This window comes from Bison bison, unplaced genomic scaffold (genome assembly GCF_000754665.1).
Source record: "Bison bison bison isolate TAMUID 2011002044 unplaced genomic scaffold, Bison_UMD1.0 scf7180017864389, whole genome shotgun sequence".
NCBI lineage: Eukaryota > Metazoa > Chordata > Mammalia > Artiodactyla > Bovidae > Bison > Bison bison.
The window spans coordinates 7,278,598-7,304,815 of record NW_011494961.1 but is presented as its reverse complement, the minus strand read 5'-3'; the positions used below and the strand labels follow the sequence as shown (position 1 = coordinate 7,304,815).

Here is a 26,218-nt window from a genome sequence, read left to right as displayed (position 1 = left end):
CTTGCGATTTGGTAGAGCCTATCTTTGAGGTGTGATTATATTAACATTTCTATCATTCTAAATTGATATTTGTGTTTTACTACTTCTAAAGTTATATATTGTTAAGATGCCTTCATGTGTGTCTGATTAAATTTTATTCTACTCATGAGCTCCGTATTCTTCCTACTTTGATCCTCTGTTCTTATCAGAAATTTATATATGGTTTTTTAAATGTCATTAAACATCAGTCATCTCATGTTGTTTGGATCAGGAATTTTCCTAGATCAGCAAAACGTCTTTTTTCAAAATTGCCAAAGCTTTGAGATACATGGTCATTTTAAACTTAGCAGATATTTTGCTTCTCCTTTCAGGTGTTGACAGCTCTTCTACGACAAGCAGTGCTTCTCCAATGCCCAACAGTTACGATGCCCTAGAAGGAGGCAGCTATCCAGGTAAGTTGTTTTGTGCGTAGTTGAAGTTTATTTGAAAAGTTACTGACCATCAATTACTTTCAAACATGAACACTTACTGTACATAATTAGCAGGCTATATTTTTAACAGAGAAAGGAAACATTTTCCTGTTATTTTCAGCCTTAATTTCATGGTGTAATTGTCATGTAACAACTATGGATGCTGTCTCTGGGAGGCCTAAGGAAATTTAGTATTTGATTTTTGTTACCATGCTCTTTATCTTTTTCCTCTTCCTAGAAGACTTAATACTGAATAATTTTTCTCTTCTTTCCCTTCTTTTTTATGCTAGTAACTCCTTTAAATTTATATTTCTGTTCTCATGCCTAGGTCCTTGAATTTCTTCCAACTAGCCTCTGAGTATAAAGTCTTTGACTCTTTCCTCCCGCTATGGCTCCTGCCTGCCTCCCCCAGTAAATAGATTAACCAATTTGAGGGTAGGTTTTGGAGGCATTACTTTTAACCATGTCTGGAAATAATGTAGGAGATAATGTAGGAAATAATGTAGGTCATCATGTAGGAGCAGGAGTGGTGGATAGTGTTAAAAAATCTAAAATTTGACTTCTATAATGGATAATTGTTTCATTCTAGCGTCTTGTACTATTATTTTCCTAATTTGCCTGTCTCCTAACACCAACAGCCTGACAACCACACCTGACCGTCTGCCTTATCTTTTTAATGATTCCAAATTTAGGACTAACAAAACAACTTTTTGTGCTCTTCTCTTTCTTAGCACATTGGTAATTATCCAGGATGAAGCTTAATTGAAATTGGAATGTGCTGGACTTCACACACTGTCTTGCTATCACTGTCGTATGAATCAGTAGAAAACTTCAATTTTCTCAGCTTAATATAGAGTTCCCTTTTAATATTTCAAGAATACTTAAATGAGCTACTCAGTCTTTGTGGTTAAGGGCTTTTTCTCCTGGGAATCTGTGGATCTGTGTGTATGTGTATGGGTGAGAAGTTGTGGACCATTCCAGAAGCAATCCCCATTATCAGAATATTCTAGAAGAGTCACTTCATTCACTAAAAGATGAAAACTATAACTATAGTATTTCATGAGCATCAGGTTAACCCGAAGTAAAACATCCAATGTAGTGGAGTTAAAAGATGGTGGCCTTAGAGTTAGACCTTGCTGTGTTTGTCTGTATTCATGTAATCAGCACATCTTAATCTTTTTATGGACTGTGCCTTGGCAGTAAGTGAATGACCCTGGGCAAGTTTCCTAGCTATGTGTACTACACCAAAATTAAGGAAAGAATCTGTCAGAGTAAGATTAAGTGAAATAAGTCTGTATGTCAGGTACTAGATAGGTCTTAGGGACTGTAGAGATGTATGAAACATTGTCCCTTTCCTAAATAAGGTGAAAAGCATTGGACTCTCATATTTAGGACTCCAGTTCTTCATTTCTTAAGCTGATGACTCTTGCTATGTTAAGAGATCCTTCTATTAATACTTCTGTTCCTATCACCGTCAGGAGAGACAAGCAGGAAATCTAAGGAAATGACATGACGTTGATGCTTTTGTCCTTTTAAGAATGTCCAGGAAGGTCTCTTCAAAAATGAGAGCTAATAGAGTCAGTAGAAGGATGGGATTCCTCAGTAAACTTTGAAAAAATAAATTTATTAAAGTCAGATGCTTTTAAGAATTTTTTTGCAGAATCTGATTGCTAGTGAAGAATATAATTTTTATATGAAATATAGATTAAAATACATATATTTTATTTTTTAATAAAACTTTTCATTTAGTTTTGGAGTATAGCTGATTAACAATGTTGTGATAGTTTCAGGCGGACAGGGAAGGGACTCAGCCATATATATACAGGTACGCATTCTCCCCCTAACTCCCCTCTTGTCCAGGCTGTCACATAACATTAAACAGAGTTCCATGTGCTGTTCAGTAGGTCCTTTTAAATATAGCAGTGTAAAATACACATATATTTTAGATTTAACTTTAAAAATAAGACTAATAGTATAACAAAATGTTAATAATGGTTTTGTGCAGTTGATGTTACTCTTATATATGATAATTAAATTTTCTACAGTTATTTTTCCCCTACAGTTTTCATCAAGTTTTAGTTTCTGTTTTAAATTTAAATGAAGGAAAAGCATTCATTCATTAAATCTCATTTGGCCTCTGTTATATACCAGACATTGTTTTAGGAGCCACACACTATTCTAGACATTGTCTTTCATAGTTTCACAGTTTCACCTCTGAAAATAAAGCAGACTTCCGGGGGACTGTGGAGATAGGCCACTTCTTCCATGGGTCTTTTTTTTTTTTTTTTCAAATAAATGTCAAGGTCAGATAAAAAAGCAAGTTGGAGAAGAGAGTAATTGACACTCTTTTTATTGCTTTGCTTTGTTTTCTGCTTCTTAGCCCCATTTCTGCTGAGAGAATAAAGGGAAAAAAATAACTTTTCGTATATATAAATATATATTTATATTATAACATATTCTATATTGTATTTATTATATACATTTAATATGTTATCTGTTAGGAATATCAACTGCAGTATGTGTCAGTGAAATGATACAAGATGGAGTTTCCCTGTAATATATTTGTTAAAAAAAATAAAGATGGAGTAGGAACATGTGAAACAAGATTAGCAAAATATTTAAAGCTAAGTAATGGATATATGGGTTTATTATTTTGTTCCATTCTTGTATACAGTCACAATTTCTCATAATAAAAAGTTTTAATAAAAGAAAGTGTCAAAGTAGTGGCTCACCCAGGCGTCTTTGTGGAGTGCTGCTTTTCAGTGAACACCATGCTTTTTCCTTTGTTAGATGTGCTTTCCTCATCAGCAAGTAGTCCTGCTCCTGACCCCGCTCCTGACCCTGCTCCAGCGCCAGCTCCAGCTGCTCCTCAGCCTTCAAAAATGCCTAAGCCATTTGGGTATGGTTATCCGACTCTTCAGCCTGGGTATCAGAATGCCACAGCACCACTTAATTCTGGAGGACCACCCAGTAGCCCAGTGTATTCTGGATTCCAGCAGTATGCTCAAGTATGTATTTAGTCATATAAAGTTATATAAAAATTGTGGAACTTAGCAATTCTGACAAGTCCCTGGTGATTCTAATGGATCATAAGTGCTAATATAGATAAGCCTAGATTAAACATGCACAGACTTTGATTCCAGTTTGTATGTGCGTGTTTATGTGTGTATGTATGCAGAGAAGAAGATAAAACTGATTTTTCTTTTTTGCCTTGTACTTTTATTTTTCAGAGCCTCTGTAATATGCAGATATTCATTCTATGATCAGGAAATTAAATCTTATTTTAAATTTTGTATTACTAAGCTGGCTTTCTCAAAAACTGACATAATATAAATGTAGTTTGGGATTTTGGTTTCAGCACTTAACTTGAAGAAGTCTCTGTGACATATAACTAAAATTGGTAAAAGCTTCAACAAATGGCTCATTAATACATTTGTTCATTATTTTTGACTTGACCTTTCATGGAGTTACCTCTTAAGTACCATAGCAGTTTATTAAAAGAACAATAAGTGTTTTGCATTTATACTTGTTGAGAGAAAGTAAAATATAAGGAAACAGTTTAAATGACAAAAGCATTCTACTTATAATAAAAAACTGCTCTCAGTAGACTAACTTTACAGAGATTTCATCTTATGGTGAACTGATGAAAATTAGAGAAGAAAAAAAAACCATTTCTTCCTGGAATTTAATTTTAGAATTAAAGTACTGAAGGAAGAAGGAAACTGGGAAAGGCACTGGAGAAATATGGTTGGTTAGTTCAGGTTTCCCTGCCTTCCATTTTGTTAGATTTTCTTTAGGGCTGTATTGGTCCAAATGGAATTCCATTTCAGGATAAGTGAACAATAATGATTTAAGTACATAGCAAGGATGTGCATTTAAATTCTTATCTGTCTACTTAAAAAAAGATTATAGATTTTAATCTAATATTAACATTAACAAGGTAATTTTAAAAGAAGCCATTTATTTTTCAAGTCCTATTTAGAATAGGAGTATTTTACTTTAAATAGCTTTCTGTAGTAAAATTGAAAAGTGAAAGTGAAAGTCACTCAGTCATGTCCGACTCTTTGCGACCCCATGGTCTATACATTCCATGGAATTCTCCAGGCCAGAATATTGGAGTGGGTAGCCTTTTCCTTCTCCAAGGGGGTCTTCCAAACCCAGGGATCAAACCCAGGTCTCCTACATGGCAGGCAGATTCTTTACCAGCTGAGCCACAAGGAGTAAAATTGAAATGACTCTAAATATTGCATTTAGTACAACCCAGTGGGAGGGCCCTGAATCTTAAGGGCTTTCTTGGTATTCATTTATTTGAGATGACCTATACTAAGTAGAGGGAAACCCCAGTGGTTGCCCTTTGAGGAAGAAAAAAACTTAAAATTAGTTTTTCAGAGTTGAAAAACAGAAAAAGTTGATGTTTTAAAAAGAAGGGAATCCCCTCAGTCCAGTGTTTAAGACTTGGTGCTTTCACTGCCTTGGGTTCAGGTTCAGTCACTGGTTGGGGAAATAAGATCCCACAAGCCACGTGGTATGGCCCAAAAAAAACCCCTAAAAATTAAAAAATAAATTAATTGTAAAAGAAAAATTAGAAAAAGATTTTAGGGCTTCCCTGGTGGTTCTGTGGTTGAGAATCTGCCTTGCAATGCAAGGGACGCCAGTTCAGTCCCTTGTCCAGGAATATCCCATATGCCAAGGAGCAACTAAGCCCGTATGTTACAGCTGCTGAACCTGGGTGCTGAGAGCCTGTGCTCCAAAACAGGAGAAGCCCCCGCAGTGAGAAGCCCTTATACCACCACTGGAGAGTAGCCACCACTCACCACAACTAGAGAAAGCCTGTGTGCAACAGCAAAGACCCACCACAGCCAAAACATTTTTTTAAATCTTTAAAAATATATATTTTAGTGAATATTTTAAAAACCCAGATACAGATACTGTATGGCTTTTTTTTTTTTTTAAATTAAAAAGCGGTGCATGAGCAGTTGTAGGATAATGCAGATAAACAGAAACGAAGAAAATAAATACCAGCCAGTATTCCCACCATCAAGATATAAACAGTAACACTTGCAGTTTGTCCTTCCAGGTTTCTTGCTATATGCATCTATGGGAGAAAGCCAGTAAAGGAGCTGGGCATCTAAATGACTTATTTACACAGACAAGTTGATAAATATGAGCATCATTTTACATTTTTTTTAAAAATCCTTGAACAGCATGAGAGGGAACCTGTCCACATTATTTCATACCTTTTATCTAATAGCTGCGTAATGTTTTATAATCGCCCAGCCTACTGCTCTTGGTCATAAGTGAGCATCAAAATCAACGTGTACAAGTGTGCACAGACCGTTGTGCATTTGTCTCATTATTTCCTTAGATGAAATTTCTTCAGGTAAGATTAGCCAATCACAGCTGCTAATACCTAGAATTTCTCCCTGCTTATTCATTCAGTGAAAACTGAGTTTCTTCTATGTGACAGCCCTACTCTAGGCACTGAGGCTACTTGAGGAAGCCAAGTGAACAAAACCGAGTTCCTTCTCTCAAGAAACTTGGTGGGAAGGCCGGACCAATAGGACAATAAGTAAATCCATACATTAACAAGCTGATTTCAAACAATTACAAATGCTGTGAAACAAGATGAATTGAAGAAATTGCAGGGCTTGGGTATATAAACAGGAAAGCCCTCACTGTAGAAGTTAAGTTTAGTTAATATCTGAATGACAGGAAAAGCCAGACAAGGATAAATATGAGGGTAGAGAATTTCAGGCTGCAGAAACATATATACAGAAACGTAAGGCAGAGGCCTGGAGAATCCCAGGGATGGGGAAGCCTGGTGGGCTCCCGTCTATGGGGTTGCACAGAGTCGGACACACTGAAGTGACTTAGCAGCGAGGCAGAGGCAACTTTGACGTGTTTCAGAACTGAAGTCCCAGTGTGGCTCTAGCTCAGCTGGCAAAGGGAAGAATAATAGTAATGATATCACAGAGTTTGGGAAAGACCATAGTCAGAAACTTGAGTTTTACACCAGTGCAGAGGAAAGACATAGGAGATTTTATGGAATGGAATGAAATCTGGTCTATGTATTTAGAGAATCATTTGGCTACTAAGTGAAGAACGGATTAGGGATGGGAGTATTTGAAAATATAAAAATGGAAACAGGGAGACAGATGGAAGCTTTGCATTATTCCAGAAATAGATGATTCTGCTTTGTTCTAAGGTGGTATTGGCAGAGGGAGTAAAAAGTGGATGGATAAGGGATGTCTTTTGACTGATGTGGTGGGTGAGAGAAAGGAAGCATTAAGGATAACTCTTAGGTTTTTGGCAGGACAGCTGGATAGAGGGTAGTGTATTTATTTAGATGGAAGACAGAGGAATAGTTCTGGAAATGGGAATCAAGTTTTCCAGATTAATTTAAAATGCCCAGTAGACATCCAAGTGGAGATATCTAGCAGACGGTAGTTTTTGGTGCTCAGATATGAAGAAATAATGGACCAATTAATATTCCTAGCAAAAGTGTCTATGACTGCACTTCTCAGTATGCCAAGAATTATTTTTTTATAAGAAAAACTGTTTTACTATTTTCATAATTATTAGTTGTGTTTCTTTACTGAAATCCTTGTTCATATTCTTTCACCATTATTCTGTTCAGGTCCTTCTGGTTTGTAAAAGCTGTCTGTAATAAGTACATTAACCTTTTTTTGTCTAATTTATATTATAATTTTTTCCCCCAGCTTGACATTTGTTTTCAATTTTAATGTTTTTTTTTAATACATTAGAGAAATGTTTATATAGTCATATTATAATTTTTTTTTTGTTTTTACCTTTGTATCCTTTAAAAGTCTTTCAATATCAAGATAGGAAAAATTCCCTCTGTATGTTTTTTTTAGTTCTTTGGTGACTTTACTTTTGCATCTTTTAAGGTTTTATTTTGGTATATAAATATAAATCTCATTCTCTCCAAAATAGTTCTAATTTCACTGATATTAAAAAATCTGTTCTTTCTTATTGATTAAATATTCTACCTTTATTTTATATCCTAAATTCTTAAATTTAAATGCTAAATTCTTATCCTAAACTTGGGTCTGTTTGGGGTTTTCTATTATACACTGTTACTAATTCATATAATCATTTTTCTCCCCTCCTTTACAGCTCTGATGTAAACTCAGTGAATCCCTTTTATTATGCAGGGCTTTTTTCCTTTTGCTTAGCTTCAGCAGCTTCAGTTACTATCAACAATTTGCTCTACTTGTTTTACCTATCCTCAGCACACATGCACGCATGCACATGCACACACATGCACACACATGCACACGTACACACACACACACACACACACACACACACACACACACACACCCTTTTCTTGCAGAGGGTCTTAAAGCTAACCCTGGGCAGGGCAAAGTAGGGAGATGAAAAAGATAATTTCTTGCAAACTGTAATACCACTATTAGAGCCAACAAAATTAACAATAATTTCTAAATGTTGTTTAAAATTGAGTCAGCTTTCAGAGTTGCCTGGTAGTTTCCAGATTGCTATTCTGTAGTTGGTTTGTTCAAATCAAGACTCACTAATTGTATTAGCGTTATGTCTCTTAATTCTCTTGTTAACTCTAACACACAACTCTGCCCCTATTTTTTGTGCCTTTGATCTTTTGGAAAAAACTAAGTCTCTTGATCTATAGACTGTCCCACATTCTGAATTTGACTAATTGCTTCTTGTGGTATCATTTGACTTGTTCCTCTGTTTCATTTTCTGTGGACTAGAAATTAGATCCAATGGCTTGATTAAATTCAGTATATTACTTCATTTATTTATTTTGTAAGCCAAAATATATATTCTGATTCTGTGTACAACATAATAATACATGATTGTCTCACTTTAGTGGTGCTAAGATAGATTAGTGGGTTCCTTTGGTGACAGCCTTGTCCTTTCATTGTGAAGTTCCTCGTTAAGCTTTCACTCATCTCTTGGTATCTGTTTGTCATCTATTCCAGATGACCATTACCTGTATCATTTATTCCCATATGGGTTGTAAAATAGTGATTTTCCTGACTTTATCATTCTGTACTGATTAGCTGGAATTCCTCAGTATGTTCACATAATGGAGTGTTTGATAACTGTACAAAAGAATGTGGAGAATCTCTATATACAGATGTAGAGTTACTGCTAGCACTTTTTTTTAGGTGAAAAGGTCACATTTAGAGCAGTGTATATATTAGTTTATATTGTATTATTAAGAAGAGACAATGGAAGGTAAGATCAAAAGCTAATAGTTAGCTTAGGGAGAGGGATCAAGAGTGAAACAAGATATTTCTGAATTATTGTTAAGTTTTGACATTAAAACTATGTAAATTTTACTCAAAAAAGCATAAAATGAATGAAAGATAGAAAGCAATCCTTGAAAATTAAAATCAAAAAGAAGTGAACCAGTTTATCAAGTTGAATACATTCTGATATAGAAAAAAGTATTGTTTTAACAAATCTTAAAACTCAGTATTTTGTATGTTCTGAATAGAAAATAATCTAAGGACAAAAGAACTACAAAGAAATCTTTAAATAACCTTGCACTTATAATAATATTAGTGTTGTTATATTGGAACTATCTTAGGATGTTGTAGGATAAAACAAATAAGTAAGGCTGTTATCAGAGCTTCCCAGGTGGCTCAGTGATAAAGAACCCACCTGCCGACACAGAAGACGGAGTTCGATCCCTGGGTTGGCAATCTCCCTTGGAGGAGGAAATGGCAACTCACTCCGGTATTCTTGCCTGGAATATTCCAGGACAGGAGCCTGGCAGGTGCAGAGTTGGACTTGACTGAGCACATATGCATAATGCTGTTACCATTAGAATACAAGATTTTCAGCAAAAGAGAAGAGCGATAAAGGCATAAAATCAAAAAAATTAAAATGCCATTACCTAAATTTGAATTGGAAATGTCAGTGTGAACTCATTATTTTTTTTTCTTCTATGATTTCTATCTCTATTGTAGAAGTCTGGAAGTAATAACAACACAATAACAATGTTATCTAGATTATGGTCTCTAGATACCATCCCAATTTAAAAGGAACCAGGAATCTTTGTTGGATAAATGGCTAATTTCAGTTCTGAAGAAGTGATACAGAATGTCATGCCAGAAAACAAGGAAACTAACAGAGACAACGGGTTCATATCAAAAGGACACTGAAATCAGCTGCAGGGGCTGTCACTGACAGAAGACTGGGTAGTGTGGGCTTCAGAGGGAATAGTAACTACAGTTCATTAAGTCACACTGAGTTAATAAGAGCCATGACTTCATAATAATACTAAAAATATAAAAGGAAACAAAAACTAAGCAAGCAGAACTCATGGAACATCATTATCATTCCTATGGCAGCAACACATTCTGAAAATTGAAAAACTTTAAGCATTTATCCTGCCTTTCCAGTATGCAAGGTATTCAGAGAAACCAAATTCTTGATGTTGAAAAGCATTGTCGAAATATTGTTGTTAAGTTTAACCATTCACATAAGGTTTAAATTTTTTCAGTATTTTTGCTTTGAGTTTTTTAAAGAGTGCTTTAAACTGAGCTGCCCAATTAGGTTTTTCTACTTTACAAAGCTAGATTCAAATTTTATCTTTTTGCTTTCCTGTATGTTAATTTCCTACACATAGTATAATAAATTGTATTCTTGTTTGATACATTGTTCTTCTGTGTTGTTTCAAATTGCCCTTTCTGCAGTATCCTGGTATGAACCAGCTGTCCTCCAGTCTGGGAGGATTGAGTCTTCAGAGTTCTTCACAGCCAGAAAGCTTGAGACCTGTCAACCTTACTCAAGAGAGGAATATTTTACCCATGACTCCTGTTTGGGCTCCTGTACCCAACTTGAATTTAGACCTCAAGAAATTAAACTGTAGCCCAGAGTAAGTATTTATAATCTTTAGTAAGTAAAAACCTTGTCAAAAACATTGCATGACTTTCAAACATAGTAAAAATATTATGGTATTAATTCCTTGATTGGAAGTTTTGTTAATGTGAACTCTTGTAATTTAGTTTGTGTAGAAATTCTAGATGTAAAATTTAGTTTAAGTCATCGGTTCCTGTCCTCTTTGTTGCTGTCGAGTCTCATTCCTTGTCTCATTCCCTATTATCTAATGCTAGGGAAAGTTTTTTCTGTTTTAGTGAAGGGTTTTAGAAACCCAAATCTAACCATATTTTTCTTAAATTTCTTTCTCCTCACTTTTTACCAGTAGTAACTTCTTTTAAAGTAATCTTCCTTTTAAATTAGGTGAAATCTTAATTTAATGCAATTTCAATCTCTGCTTGAAAAGGATACAGATTAGATAAGTAGTTTTATTTCTAAATTTTCTTTTCCCACTTAGTGTTGAATGAGAAGACCCTTGCCCCAATGTGTATTTATCCATTTATTTAGCCTGAATATTGATTTGGATTTTCTTTATTGAGTATTTCCTCACCTCACAGAGAAGTTTAGTTGGCAGCCTCCATCTGATGGCCACAAGCCAGTGGTGTATAAGCTCTGTTACTCACTTGCAGTGCCCCCCAAACCAAAAGTCCTCTGTTAGTGCCTGCTTTCTGTTTTTCTGTCTCCTAAGTCTAGAATGTTTCTCTCTACCCAGACATCGTCCTGCTTCTGGAATCTCTCCTCATAAACTCTGCTTCACAGACAACACTGTCTTCCTTGCATTAGAATAGTGTTCTTTAGAGGCAACACCGGAGAAGGCAGTGCACCCCACTCCAGTACTCTCGCCTGGAAAATCCCATGGACAGAGGAGCCTGATGGGCTGCAGTCCGTGAGGTCGCTAAGAGTTGGACATGACCGAGCGACTTCACTTTCAGTTTTCATTTTCATGCATTGGAGAAGGAAATGGCAACCCACTCCAGTGTTCTTGCCTGGAGAATCCCAGGGATGGGGGAGCCTGGTGGGCTACCGTCTATGGGGTCGCACAGAGTCGGACACGACTGAAACGACTTAGAAGCAGCAGCAGCAGAGGCAACATATATATATGTATTTTTAAGGCAATAGTTTTCCAGCTTAAAAAATAAAAAAGCTATATGTATTTTTAAGGCCCTAGTTTTCTAGCTTAAAAAAAAAAAAGCTAACAAGTTCCTCTCTTTTTAACCAAAGTCTTATATAGATTTCTAATAGAGGAAACAGAATATGGGGGTGCTTTGAGGGTTCCACCTCTTCCACCATCCCCTACACCAGCCCCCAATCAGTGCCTAAGGCAGTGCCAAGACCATTTCCTAAAAAACGTAAAACCATTGATTCCAGATTGAAAGGTAGCTGCCCAAACTATGTGTAAGTTGCTATCAGGTCAATAAGTATGTGAATTATGGCCCTGTACTATGAATGGTTAGGCACCCCCTCCAAGTAGGTAAATACAGTATATGTTTACGTGTAAGAGATCACATAGATAGGGAATAGTTCTATGTTTCTACTCAATTATGTGTAAAATACATAAAATACCTTGTACCTAAATAGCAGAGTATTAGGCTTTAGAGCATCGGAGAAGGCAATGGCACCCCACTCCAGTACTCCTGCCTGGAAAATCCCATGGACGGAGGAGCCTGGTAGGCTGCAGCCCACGGGGTCGCTAAGAGTCGGACACGACTGAGCGACTTCACTTTCACTTTTCACTTTCATGCATTGGAGAAGGCAATGGCAACCCACTCCAGTGTTCTTGCCTGGAGAATCCCAGGGACGGGGGAGCCTGGTGGGCTGCCGTCTATGGGGTCACACAGAGTCGGACACGACTGAAGCGACTTAGCAGTAGCAGCAGCAGACTTTAGAGCATAGATTTAGAGTTTGACAGACCTAGATACTTATTGTGGTTCCACTGATAAGTATCCATGAAGCTGTGCCAATACTCTGTGTCTCAAGTCTGTGTTGTCAACTGTATAACAGAAATAGTAATTGTGTCTGCATATTAAGATGAGTCATTCAGCATTTCAGTCAGTTCAGTTCGGTCACTCAGTCGTGTCCGACTCTTTGTGACCCCATGGACTGCAGCATGACAGGCTTTCCTGTCCATTACCAACTCCTGGAGCTTGCTCAAACTCATGTCCATCACGTGAGTGATGCCATCCAACCATCTCTCCCTCTGTCGTTCCTTCTCTTCCTGCCTTCAGTCTTTCCCAGCATCAGGGACTTTTCCAGGGAGTCAGTTCTTCGAATCAGGTGGCCAAAGTATTGAAGCTTCAGCTTCAGTCCTTCCAATGAACACCCAGGACTGATCTCCTTTAGGATGGACTGGTTGGATCTCCTTGCAGTCCAAGGGACTCTACAAGAGTCTTCTCTAACACCACAGTTCAAAAGCATCAATTCTTCAGCACTCAGCTTTCTTTATAGTCCAACTCTCACATCCATACATGACCACTGGGACTGAATGCTTTCTAAATTAGGTGCCAGACACTGTTTCTAGGTGCTGGGAATGAAGCGGTAAACCAAAGTTCTCAGTCTCATGCAGCCTGTATCCTATTAGGGAAGACACACTGTGAATAATCAAACCAATGGGTATGCAACGTAATCTCAGAATAACTCTGAAGTAGGGAATAGAAAGGATTGAGGTTGATTATTTTTAATTGAGGAGTCAGGATAGGTTTTCCCAAGGAGTTAACATTTGAATAGAGATCTGAATGAAATGAGAGATCAAAATGTGACTCTGGAAAGAGGGCGCCAAGCTGCATGAACAGCAAATGCAGTGGTCCTGAAGCAGAAACCAGCTTGGTGTGTTCGGGGAACTCACCAGTGTGGAGTCAACCCATATCTGGATTATCTCAACATACTGTCAACCACTCTTCTTAAAATTCCTGTCACCATTTCCAGCACCTCTGCTTTGTATCTCTGGTTGCTCCTTTATTGATTCTGTGTCTGCTGATCTCAAGTTGTGAGCACTAGTCTGTGAGAGGAATAGTGCTAGGGTGACACAGTGAACAAAAGGTCGCTGATAGAGAAGATAAAGTGCACAGCTAAAGCAGGTCAGACTAACTGATGCCATAGAAGCATAAGTAGACCTCAGAGCACAGAGGAAGACGTCTTTCCTTCTGACTTGTGATCAGGATGAGGGTGGTTTCACAGGAAGCTAGAACTCTGATGAGTCTTAGAAAAAGGAGGCGTTCAACAGGTGAAGGACGCACAGTAGATCAGGAGCCGCATCCTTAAGATGCAAAGGTACCTTTTCACTCATGTTTTCTGCCCCCTGCTGTTCACACCCTGACGGTCATACTAGAGTTACTGTGTTTTCCTGAGTGTGTTATACTTTTTCACCATGAAAATGTTGAGTCCTTAATTTGGATCTTTTGACATATAAATTACATGTATACCTGTTAAGTCATCAGGACCCTCATAGTTCTGTAGTATGTCCAGTGATTTTCACGTATCCTCTTGACTGTCTAGCTGTCTGCAAGTATCCACATCAGTATTAATATTTTTCCTGATAGCTAACATAGTCCCTGTTGTTTCTGTCTTTACAGTTCATTTCGGTGTACTTTAACAAATATTCCACAGACACAGGCGTTACTGAATAAAGCTAAGCTTCCTTTAGGATTGTTGTTACATCCCTTCAGAGACCTAACGGTAAAGTAACATATTTTAAGGTATTTGTGGGTGTTGACCTCTGTACTTAATGTGCAAGATGTTTGGATTGTATATTTTCTTAGAATTTTTATTTTGTTTTATTGAAGGTAGAATTAATTATTTCAGTTTCGATACAACAAACGTTTTCTGTCACCTGCTGATAGGAGCAAAAACGTAGAGGCAGATAATTGCGGTGCAGGATGACTAATACCTGTAACTAATCAGCATCTGTGACGTAGTTAAGTAACGAACACAGTACTGGAGGGGTTTCCTCTGGGCACAGTAGCAGGTGTTTTCTACAACAATGAGATCTGAGCTGGGTTTGGAAAGAGTAGTAGTTGTAGTGGTACTGTGGAATGGCCATAGGTGACAAACTTCAGCAGTTATTTTTAAACATAAAGGAAACACCACCAGCGGTGCACAGTTAGGGAGGAAAACCATACAGTTGTTCCCAACTGTATTAATCAAGTAACCTTTGTAATAATAAAGTCTAAATTCTTGAAGCCTATTGAATTAAAATGTTATTTTTTAAGGTTTCCATAGTCTATTTGATATAATACCTAGCATGCTGGATTTTTATACATATTCTGGTATTTCATGCAAGCATATTGTATTTAAACTAAAATTCCTAAACTTCAGAAAAAACATTTAATCAGATACATTTTATTTATACTTTATAAGTTGTGTTTCGCCCTCATACTTCTTTATAACTACGTTTTTTTTACCCTCTATTGCTAATGAGTTTCTTGTGCTCTCATTCAACCAAAAAATATTTTTTGATTACCTGTCACGCTGAGTGCTGAGGATACAAAGGTCATTAAGCTTCTTTGTGGAGTTTTCTTTCCTCAAGTGAATAGAAAATAAAATAATTATAATATATGATAAGTACCTTCATTATATTCATTCAGTAAGTACTATTTGACCAGCTGTAATAAAATTGCAGCCTTTATTTCTAAACCAACATAGGTAATTTCCCAGATTCTGGAAGTGTATACGCTAAATTGGCAGCAGTGACTTCCTTGGGAATGTAGAATTCTGGGTAATTTTTAATTTTCTCATTTTCAGTTAAATATATTTCCTGATATTTTCACAAATAACATGTAGTTACTTATGTATAAAGTTCCTGTCCCACACTAAGCCTTGAGAGATGTACTGTCTTTAAGGCACATTGTCCTTGGTTTCTGCTGACCCGTGGTCCCCATCCAGGCTGTATGGCTGCCTAACGAGCAGGGCCTTGGAGTCTGGTACCAGGTGCAGTCAGGCGGCAAAGACAGACATTTTATACACTGCGAGTTTCTCACACTTGCTTCTTATCAGTGTAGCTGATAAGCTGAGGTTATTATATTATCTTGGCCAACCAGACTTGCTTCTCTGCCAGTAACTTTCATTACATTTGATTTGGCTTTATTTTACTGTTATTTTACAGTTTGTGTTAGAAGAGGGAGAAACTTGATAGCTGCTTATGTTGCTCAGTGCACCACTGGAATTTATTAAAATACTTCAGTTTCAAAACACAAATGTGTTTTCTGTTCTGCATAGGGAGCAGAGCAGTATGTGGTCCATTTTTCCTCTGGGGTGTTTTTTCTGCTACAACATCTTTATTCTTTTTCCTAGCAATTGCCAGTGATAACATCCAATACCATTGTGAGGTGCCGATCTTGTCGAACATATATCAACCCTTTTGTATCCTTCATTGATCAACGTAGATGGAAATGCAATTTGTGCTATAGAGTTAATGATGGTGAGTTTCATATTCTTTTTTAATATTTGTTTCATTTATTTGTCTGTTCCAGGTCTTAGTTGAGGATGTATAGTTGTGGCATGTGGAATCTTTAGTTAACAGCAGGTGAGCTCTAGATCTCAGACTAGGGATCAAAGCTGGGCCACCTACATTGGGAGCAGAGTCTTAGCCATTGGACTATCAGGGAAGTCCCTCAGATTCTTAAAATAACGTGTCTTATATTATTTTAGACATTTTGACATTGTTGCTATTATCTGGTGTCTCCTCACTGTTTATAAACTTTCATGACACTTTTAATGAATAGAATGCAGGCTAGGGACACTTCATTTTTGGCTGGCCAAGGGGATAATGCGGACTGCGACAGGGAGGGGAGAAGGTAAAAAGAATTCATAGATTATTTTTGAAGAAGTGAAGTGCAGCAGTGCAGCTCCGATAGATGAGAGCATGCGCACTAATCATGCTTGACCCTGACAAGTTTAGGTTGTCTTCTTTCTGTACATGTGGTCCATTCAGCTCAGTGTAGATCTCTGCTGGTGTGTGTGGACACACGTGTGCATGTGCATCTGCTGTCCCCTTCAGGGACATGTCTTAGATCCTCTTACGATGATTGCTTTCAAATCTGTGTTTCTGATTTCTTTGCCATGTCATGTGACATAATAAATAGGACATAAGCCTAAGAAGCAAGGCTACTTGTGTCCTGGTTTTCTCATCTAATTTCAGAAGATAAGTTTTCTTGTCCTCCTGATTTGTTTTTTTAAAGAAGGTTTAGGGGATTTGTTTTTACCATTCAGTTCAGTTCAGTTCAGTCACTCAGTCGTGTCCAGCTGTTTGCGACCCCATGAATTGCAGCACACCAGGCCTCCCTGTCCATCACCAACTCCCAGAGTTCACTCAGGCTCACGTCCATCGAGTCGGTGATGCCATCCAGCCACCTCTGTCATCCCCTTCTCCTCCTGCCCCCAATCCCTCCCAGCATCAGAGTCTTTTCCAATGAGTCAACTCTTCGCATGAGGTGGCCAAATTACTGGAGTTTCAGCTTTAGCATCATTCCTTCCAAAGACATCCCAGGGCTGATCTCCTTCAGAATGGACTGGTTGGATCTCCTTGCAGTCCAAGGGACTCTCAAGAGTCTTCTCCAACACCACAGTTCAAAAGCATCAATTCTTCGGCGCTCAGCTTTCTTCACAGTCCAACTCTCACATCCATACATGACCACAGGAAAAACCATAGCCTTAACTAGACGGACCTATGTTGGCAACCATTAGATCTTCACAAAGCTTTTATAAACTTCATAAATATTAATGATAGAGGTGTTTATTTCTAGGCATATATATGTGTTTAGAAATTGTGCTACTAACTTTGTACTGGATTCCTAATCTTTTCTAGTTCCTGAAGAATTTATGTATAATCCCCTTACCCGATCCTATGGAGAGCCTCATAAACGGCCAGAAGTTCAGAATTCAACAGTGGAGTTCATTGCTTCTTCAGATTATATGGTAACTATTCAGTGTTAAAATTAGTCCTGCAGTGCAGTTGTATTGGTCATTTGGTAGTTTACTCTTAAGTGAATTCTTGTCTAAATTTTTAAATTGTCCATTGTATGATTTTTTTGAAATAGTGCTGAAACCTTGTACTTAACAAATAGATAACTCTTTGTATCTTTGTAAAGATTGCTTGATCTCCTAAAAGAACGCAGTTACATCACTAAGAAATGTTTCCTAATAAATATGTTTCCTACTTATCTACAATTTGTTGCCATTTTGATTTCATTACTTGCTTGTAATGAATATAAATATTCTTTTTACCATTTAGTATTTAAGATCCTTCAACAGAAAAACTCGTGTTTTTGTCAAAAATTGCTTTTAAGAACTTGCTTTACACCTAGCACTTAACCCTTGGGATTCAACTGCCATCAGGTGACCCAATGGTACTAATGATTGTCAGGTTTAAAAATATAAATGTTTAAAGTAAAATATTTTTAGGAGTAGGGAGAGGGTTTAAAGGTTAATATTTAATAATAAATATGTTTAATTTTCCTTGGAAAGATATCTCAGCTATTACTCTATCAGGAAGACATTCAGCCCATCTGCTTAACCATTACTGTGTAATTACTGCCAAATCATGTTTAATCCATGAACAAATTTAAAAGAAAAAAATCAAAGGAATGCCATTTTCATTACCTAAGATATTATAAAACATTGATTCTATTTGTGTAGATACATATATACATATTACAATCAGTAAATATCCAGTACTAGTTGTGATACAAAAGAATGACTTATACCTACTAAATATGTTACATTATTTCTATTCCTTTCAGCTCCGTCCACCTCAACCTGCAGTTTACTTGTTTGTTTTAGATGTGTCTCATAATGCAGTAGAAGCTGGATATTTGACAATTTTGTGCCAGTCACTGTTAGAAAATCTAGACAAGTAAGAATTTTTTTTACTCATTGTGTGTGTGTGTGTGTGTGTGTGTGTGTGTGTATAAATGTATAAAATGTGAAGTGTGTTTATTAGCAGTTTATGGGGTTGGCTTTTATTAAGTTTGATTTCATTTATCACTAATAGAGTACATCCTATCTACTTTAGAATAAAGATCTACGTATATTATTTGGATTTATAACTTTGTATCTGAATCTTAAAACCATAATAGTTTTAATACTTAGGAATTTAGATTTTATCTCTAACTATCCCCCTGACTTAGCAAGTCTGTGCACTTAGATCCAGAAAACTCAACCTAGCCAGGGTATCAAGGATCTGGATGAGAGAAATCGAGCTGTAATTTATGCCTGAGCAAGAAGTTTTTCATAAGATAGTTTCAGATGTGCTAATGAGAAAATGAGCCAGATAAAGGGAAAGAGGGAATTGATAGTGTGCTGAATATTTTAAGAAGCCAGAAACTGAACTGGCATATTAGTAAGAAGCTTTATGGTGAAAGGGGAAACAAAGTATAGGATAAGGTGATTAAACTTATTAGTCTATCTACCAGTATTAGTCAGGAAGGAGACCCTTAACTAACTTAAAAAGTGGATGTTCCAGGTCTCTGGGAAACAAAGTTGTTTGTACATCTCTTTTTCTACTCCAACACCCATGAGAAGTATGACTTCAGGTTGTTTGTAATAGTAGCTTCCTACTGCAGGGGTTCTGGACTTGTGTAGAGGTGTAGGGGTGAATATATATTGAATATATATATATTCTATATATAGTATATATATTGAATATATTATATATATTGTGTATATATAATATATGTATTCAATATATATTGAAATATATTTCAGTATTCAAAATACATGAATATTTTGTCAGAAGTACTTGGTAATTCCAAAAGGTTCTTGTCTCCCCTTTTCCGTTTGAGTTTGAGAGCCTTCTTCTGTTGAGTGCTAGCTCTAGTCGCTATAATTGCATATCACTGATCTTGGCCTGTGAATAAACTGATAACATTGAAACATTCAAGATTAAAAACATCCAGAGATATTAAATGATTTGCTTTAAGTTTCTGTTAGTAACTTAGTGATTTCATATTTTTGTCCTTGATTGAAGCATTTGCCCTTTTTAAGTCACAAGTGCTTAATTCAGACATGACTTTAGCAGTGAGTAGCAAAGGAAGACGCTCTGCAAAGAAATAGCTGTTAAGACTGAAGAGTTAGCTTGCTGGGAAGGTATTTGATGATATAGCACTAGAAATAGGAGCCAGTGCAATGCAAGAGACCAGGGCTCAATCCCCAGGTTGGGAAGATCCCCTGCAGAAGGAAGTGGCAACCTACTCCAGTATTCTTGCCTGGAGAATTCTATGGACAGAGGAGCCTGGTGAACTACATACAGTCCATGGAGTTGCAAACGGTCAGACACGACTGAGACAAACACATTCACTTTTTACTTTCAGCAGAGATAAGTGATTATTTGCAAATTAAATGGTCTATGGAAAGCCAAAAAGATAATATTGGGAATGAAAAACAGTTTTTAAAATGTATATGTTTGATTAAAGTGGAAATTAAAAGTATCAGAAAAGTAAAAAAGTAAAGGTGATAGGCTAGCAATAAGATATTATCATGCTTCTGGAAAGGGCTGTGTATGTAACTTTGAGAAAGGAAATTTGATGCTGGAGCGGTTCTAGCTCAGCTTTGTATTTTGGCCTAGAGGTACGTAGTCTCCATTGCGACTGATAACAAATGACTCTAATAATCAGTGACCTTAGAAATCTCAAAGAAGTGAAGAAATTAGTCTGTAGAAACAAGATAAACCTTGACCAGTATTACTAAGGTAAACACCTACATAATTTGTTGTTTTCTGTTCTCTGAAATGCCTTTTTAAAAAATTGGAATATAATTGCTTTACAGTGTTGTGTTAGTTTCTGCTTTACAGTGTCATGAATCAGCCTCTGAGTAGCCTGATTGATCCTTCATAATAATAATAGCGCTGCTTGCTTTGATGCACACTGTTGCGGCATCCTGTAATATTAAAAAATATCTTTAAAGACATTGCTAGAACAATAAATTACATAAAAAATCATAATAAATTACATTTAAAAATTATAGCAGTTAACATGATGGTACTTAGAAATATACTGATACTTTTGTAAGACATGGCATCTATCTTATTAATAAGGATAGCTTGCCAGGCTTTTTTTTTGACAGACTTTAAATGGTTATTTATTCTTTGCTGTATTATTGACTTGAATACTGACAGAAAATTTGAATACTTGAATACTCACAGAATATTTTTAAAAGAGTGATCATAGATAAAATGTCTTGATGTTTCTGAATGTGGTTTTTATTTAAAATTTTACATGTTAAAATCTTTTCTTGAATAGTACTCATTTTGTCAATCTGTTCTTAAAATACTGAAACAACATACATGATTTTTGTAATATTGAAACTGAAAATATGAGCAATTTTTACTTAAAGGAGTTTGTTTCAGAGGAAAGTTATCAAGAAATCTTTGTTTTTTAAGCATATCATTTTAAGTTTTGATTTATTATTTGAAGATAGTTCTGTTATCAGAGGCATGAACTCTGAACATGTCTGGTTTCATCTGAAAATGGAATGCTTTATATTTACTCTTTTCTGATATGCGTTGGTTTAGATAGGGGTAACTATTCTGTCCTCTATATAAAAACATAAACAATTATTCTTAGTATTTTTAAAAAGAATATGTCCCTTAGCAGTTTGAATTTAAAATGATCATTTTTATCTTTAGGCTCCCTGGAGATTCACGAACAAGAATAGGATTCGTGACCTTTGATAGCACTATTCATTTCTACAATTTGCAAGAAGGATTATCACAGCCTCAAATGTTGATTGTATCTGATATAGATGGTAAGCAGCGAATAAAACAAAACTCTATTAATAAAACAATTTTGGAATTCAGGGTACTTTATTTTACAACATATCTTGTCATAATGCTGTACAGATAATTTAGCTCATTAGATATTTGTTTTAAAATAATTGCTTTCCTGGAAAGTACTTGAGTCAAAGTTTTTTACACCTACGTATATGTACTTACACATGCTCACACACACACATGTATGATATGTACAGAGGATATATATTAAAGCAGTATTGTGCATACCCTTTACATGTTTGGACTTAGAAAACTAAGAATTTTTAAATTCGAAATTCTTTTGAGTTTATTTATATTTTGGTTAAAATATATGTTTTCCCTATAGATGTTTTTCTACCTACTCCGGATAGCTTACTTGTGAATCTATATGAAAGTAAAGAGGTGAGATTGAATTTTTTTTTTTAAGTATTAAAGTATTTCTGTTACTTCATCTGATTGTAATGTTGAACATGTGTTTCCTTGGTATATATTAACATTGCAGTAAACAATGTAGGTAGCATATCTGTTGACTACTCACTTTACAGTCCTCCAAAATGTAGTGGCATATACTGTACTCTGGAATATTGCCCTTCCTTCTCAGTAATTCAGCTTTCAATCTTTGTTTCCCCAGCTTATAAAAGACTTATTGAATGCGTTACCCAATATGTTCACCAATACAAGAGAAACACACAGTGCTCTGGGTCCTGCTCTCCAGGCTGCCTTTAAATTAATGTCTCCAACAGGGGGCCGTGTGTCTCTATTTCAGACACAGTTACCTTCCTTGGGGGCAGGGCTTCTGCAGTCCAGAGAAGATCCTAATCAGAGATCAAGCACAAAGGTATTTTATATTAGTTCCTCTCTCATATTCAAGATCATGGCTTCTACCTCTATTGACTTAATTATTTGAGTCTATTTTTCTAATTCTTTGATAGTGAAAAAAAAAAACAACTGGTAAGAGAGTTTAATTCAAATTACCATTTTGTTGTTGTGTTGCAGTGTGTTCTTTTTAATACTTTGTTTATGAGTCATAGAAATTTAGAAATTATCTACTATAAGCCTTTTTTTTACAGATGAGGAAACAGATTCAACAGTCTTGCCAAAAGTTAAATAAATATTTAATGGTAAAGATGTGACTTGGATTTTCTGACTCTAGTGTTCTTTTCTATTTCACAATTGATAAAACTTACTAAATCTGAGATATAATTTAATATGCACATATTAATAAACTTTTAATGAAGGTAATACAAATCACTGTATAAAACTTGGAACATGGAAACATAGATGATCGGTTATCTTACTGTCAAGATAATAGTAGTTAAATAAATACAAGTAAGCACAGTTGGGCATCATACATGTATACTATATTTTTTTGTTGACTTTTTTCACTGAAGTGAGCATTCACTCATAGTGAGCATTTTTGGAGGTCCCTAAAAATTCTACTTAAAAAAGGTTTTTTAGTAAATGAGAAAAACATGATTTCGTTAATTGCTTTCTTGCTGTTTAAGAGTGAAATGAGGCTGAATGTTCCTAAGGTTTTACAGTGAAGACTTGGTCAGGGTATTTTAACCCCAATTTCAAATACTCGTTTTTGTTCTGTAAATAAGTTTTGTCTGACCTCAACTTATATATATGAAAATGTCCATTGCAACTAGTTATGAGTATGAATTAAAGTTTTAATAGTGTTGTAAATCTTTAGCCACATATTCAGTTTTTCCCTAAGATAAATTCCTAGAAGTGAAATTATTGGATCGATGAGTATAAACTGTATTTAAAATTATTATTTTATTTTACTTATTGGGATTTTTAATCAACCTGTACTCTTAAGGACTCTGATCTTCTGGGCACCATTAAGGATTGCTACTTTTTTATTCTTTACCAATTTGCTAAAGAAGAATAACACTGTGTTTTACTTTTGAATAGCACCGTATTTTACTTTTTATGAAATTATGTTTTTAAATTGCTTTTGAGAAAGAAGCTAATTTTAAAATAAACTGGGGACAAGTATATTTTTTAACTCATCAACAAGTACAGCTAGCTTTATCCAGTGCGTTGATCCATCGTAATCCATTATGGAACACTGAACAAAAGCAAAGTGTTTACTGATTTCTTTGATACAGTTTTGGGTTTTTTGTTCTCATGTAACTTTTAGAAGTATTGTCTATCTGCCTGAGACTCAAGAATTTAAGTGTCTGTTCTGTTTTAAACTCTAATATAATAATCATACACTATAATTGAAACATTTTGTTGTGCAATGTAGTGAAATAATTAAGAACTTGGAGCCCGGCTCTTGCATTCTTAACTCTTCTCTAGTGCCATCTCCTCAGCTTAAGTGTCCTGATACCAACTGGAAGGATTTTGCTTAATCTGTTAGTCTCTCCTGTTATTGTGTAACAATATATATATAATAATTGGTAACAGCACTCATTCTGGAGCCAGACTGCCTGGATATTCCAGCATCTACCACTCAATAACTATGTAATTAGTCATTTGTTTGCCTCAGTTTCCTCATCTGTAAAATGTTGTTAACTCTGTGAAATATATATTATTATGAGGATTAAATAATTTAATTATATAAGACATCTATGCTGCCCTGCTGCTGCTGAGTCGCTTCAGTCATGTCTGACTCTGTGTGACCCCATAGACGGCAGCCCATCAGGCTCCCCCATCCCTGGGATTCTCCAGGCAAGAACACTGGAGTGGGTTGCCATTTCCTTCTCCAATGCTGCCCTATATGTGCTTTTATAAATGTTAGTGATTATTCTCATAGGAAATCTATGCCAACTACCTAGACATAAAAAAAAAAAAAAAAATCCATAGTTTGATAGGGGGACAGACAATATTCTCTTCCTGATTGTAACAGACAGAAATATATGATAATTCAAGATTTTCTAGCTCTTACTTTATGACCTGTTGACTTAGGTTGTACAACATCTTGGCCCTGCAACTGATTTTTATAAGAAACTCGCTTTAGATTGCTCAGGGCAGCAGACTGCCGTGGATCTGTTCCTTTTAAGTTCCCAGTATTCTGATCTCGCTTCTCTAGGTAAGGACATAACATTGTATTTATCTGTTTTTACATAAACATTTTTAGCATATAATTAAATGTAAATTCTTTACTAAGAGTTCTCAGTTGTTTGGGAGGAAGACCTGTGAATTAGATAATGTCTATGAAAATTACCACTAAACTTTAAAAAAAAAAACAACCCTAACCCTATACAAATGTAAAATGTCAATCTGGGTTGTTGTTTTTATTTAAATACAATTCTTTTACCATTCTGCTCAACAGTAAACTTAATATATATTATGTTTTATAAATATATCTTTCTCAGATTTATATATTATCCCCATTTTTGACCACTGTATGTTTTTTTTCATTATAACTTAGACTTCTTCATAATACAGAATCTGTACTGCTGTTGGACAAATAAATGTTATTGTTTCAGTAGCTAATACTTTTCCTTTTTCTCTCTAAAGCTTGCATGTCCAAGTATTCTGCAGGGTGCATCTATTACTACCCATCTTTCCACTATACTCACAATCCCTCGCAAGCAGAAAAGTTACAAAAAGATCTAAAACGGTATCTCACAAGAAAAATTGGATTTGAAGCTGTTATGAGAATAAGGTGTACTAAAGGTACGAAATTACAAAAATTATGCTTTATATTATATACTTTTTTCAAAATTAATAAGCATTCACATATTGACAACCTGTGACCACCTTTCATTATCATAAAAAAGATTTTCTACTTGATCCAACTAGCTGTACTGTTTTAAATATTATTATTAAATAATCATTGTTCAATTTTTTAAGTAATTTGAATAAGTAGGTAGAGGAAATGCTTTGCCTTATTAGGAGGAAGTCAAGAGAAAGCCCATATTGGAGGTGATTTCAGATGAATTTGAGGAATAGGGAGGATCTTAAGTGAGAATTGTCAAATTAATGAATGACCTTTGCCTTCCTCATCAAACAGCCTTCAGTTTAGGTTATCTCTGTTTTATGTGAAAAGTATTGCTCCCCAGTTATCCTTTTGATTCAAAATCAGAGATATTTTTTATTTAAAAAGTAGCTTTAACCTGAGGTAAAGACACTAGTGCTACCTCATCTTTTATAACAAGTTTTCTTTTCCCTAGGTCTTTCCATGCACACTTTTCATGGAAATTTCTTTGTCCGTTCCACTGATTTGTTATCCCTCGCCAACATCAATCCCGATGCTGGATTTGCAGTACAACTCTCTATTGAAGAAAGTTTGACAGATACTTCCTTAGTGTGCTTTCAAACAGCCCTATTATATACATCTAGCAAAGGTAATGTTAACAGAACTGAAATGTAACCTGCCCCAGTAATTCTCCCCTCTTTTCACCTACCGGGAGACTGGGGATAGTGAACACCAATGGGAAATAATGGAATTTGTGTTCATCAAATATACGTTCCGTTCTTTTTTTTAATACTCATTTTTGAATCTTCAGAGAGTACCTTTTTTGACTTGTGGAAGACTTGTACTCCCAAAATCATATTAGCATAATAACTCAAACTAAATCTGTCTGGGTTATCCTGAGCGTTATTTCTTTATCCATAACATGAGAAATTCTCCATGGCACTTAAGGTCTACGTGGTCTGTTTTCTGACATTATACCTTGTAACATATAATTTAGAATGAGTAATGCTAAGATAAAAACCAGAACCTAGTGTTCAAAATATAGTGTGTGTTCATAGTCTATGTTCAGGTTTAGAGAATGTTTAATTTTCTTTAAAACATGTTCGTTGTAAAACTTTGGTTTTGCCATTTCAAAATTCTGTTGGTAATTTCATACCATCAAACAATAACTTGAATAATATTTTGACCTATTTGCTTCTTTATTTCTTGGCCTAATGTATTTTGCAATGATGTGGATTCATCCTTTGACTAGGTGAGCGGAGAATCAGAGTGCACACTCTTTGCTTGCCAGTGGTCAGTTCGTTAGCAGATGTATACGCGGGAGTGGATGTACAAGCTGCCATCTGCCTCCTGGCAAACATGGGTAAGTAAAAAAGTGAAGCAACGGGTGAAATATGTTTTTCTATACTAAAATCTGAAGCCTGGGCGTTGTTTTACCCTAGAAATTCCTCATTTAAAAAGTATTTATATTTTACATTTTCATTT

General features: G+C 35.7%; 1 protein-coding gene across 3 annotated transcripts in view; it reads left to right on the top strand.

Moving 5' to 3' along the window:
* SEC24B (SEC24 family member B) overlaps positions 1-26,218 on the top strand; it is a 65,986-nt gene that overhangs the window by 32,543 nt on the left and 7,225 nt on the right. For all 3 annotated transcript variants that reach the window (XR_826914.1, XM_010858549.1, XM_010858550.1), the window contains 14 exons: positions 351-431; positions 3,240-3,457; positions 10,157-10,338; positions 13,910-14,012; positions 15,627-15,753; positions 17,140-17,249; positions 18,074-18,186; positions 20,956-21,074; positions 21,425-21,480; positions 21,710-21,916; positions 23,998-24,121; positions 24,553-24,711; positions 25,209-25,382; positions 25,986-26,096. Coding sequence is in view for 2 of the 3 variants with exons in the window: in XM_010858549.1 (XP_010856851.1) it covers positions 351-431; positions 3,240-3,457; positions 10,157-10,338; positions 13,910-14,012; positions 15,627-15,753; positions 17,140-17,249; positions 18,074-18,186; positions 20,956-21,074; positions 21,425-21,480; positions 21,710-21,916; positions 23,998-24,121; positions 24,553-24,711; positions 25,209-25,382; positions 25,986-26,096 (1,884 nt within the window). In the remaining variant the exon portion in view is untranslated. The remainder of the gene's footprint in view (positions 1-350; positions 432-3,239; positions 3,458-10,156; positions 10,339-13,909; positions 14,013-15,626; positions 15,754-17,139; positions 17,250-18,073; positions 18,187-20,955; positions 21,075-21,424; positions 21,481-21,709; positions 21,917-23,997; positions 24,122-24,552; positions 24,712-25,208; positions 25,383-25,985; positions 26,097-26,218) is intronic.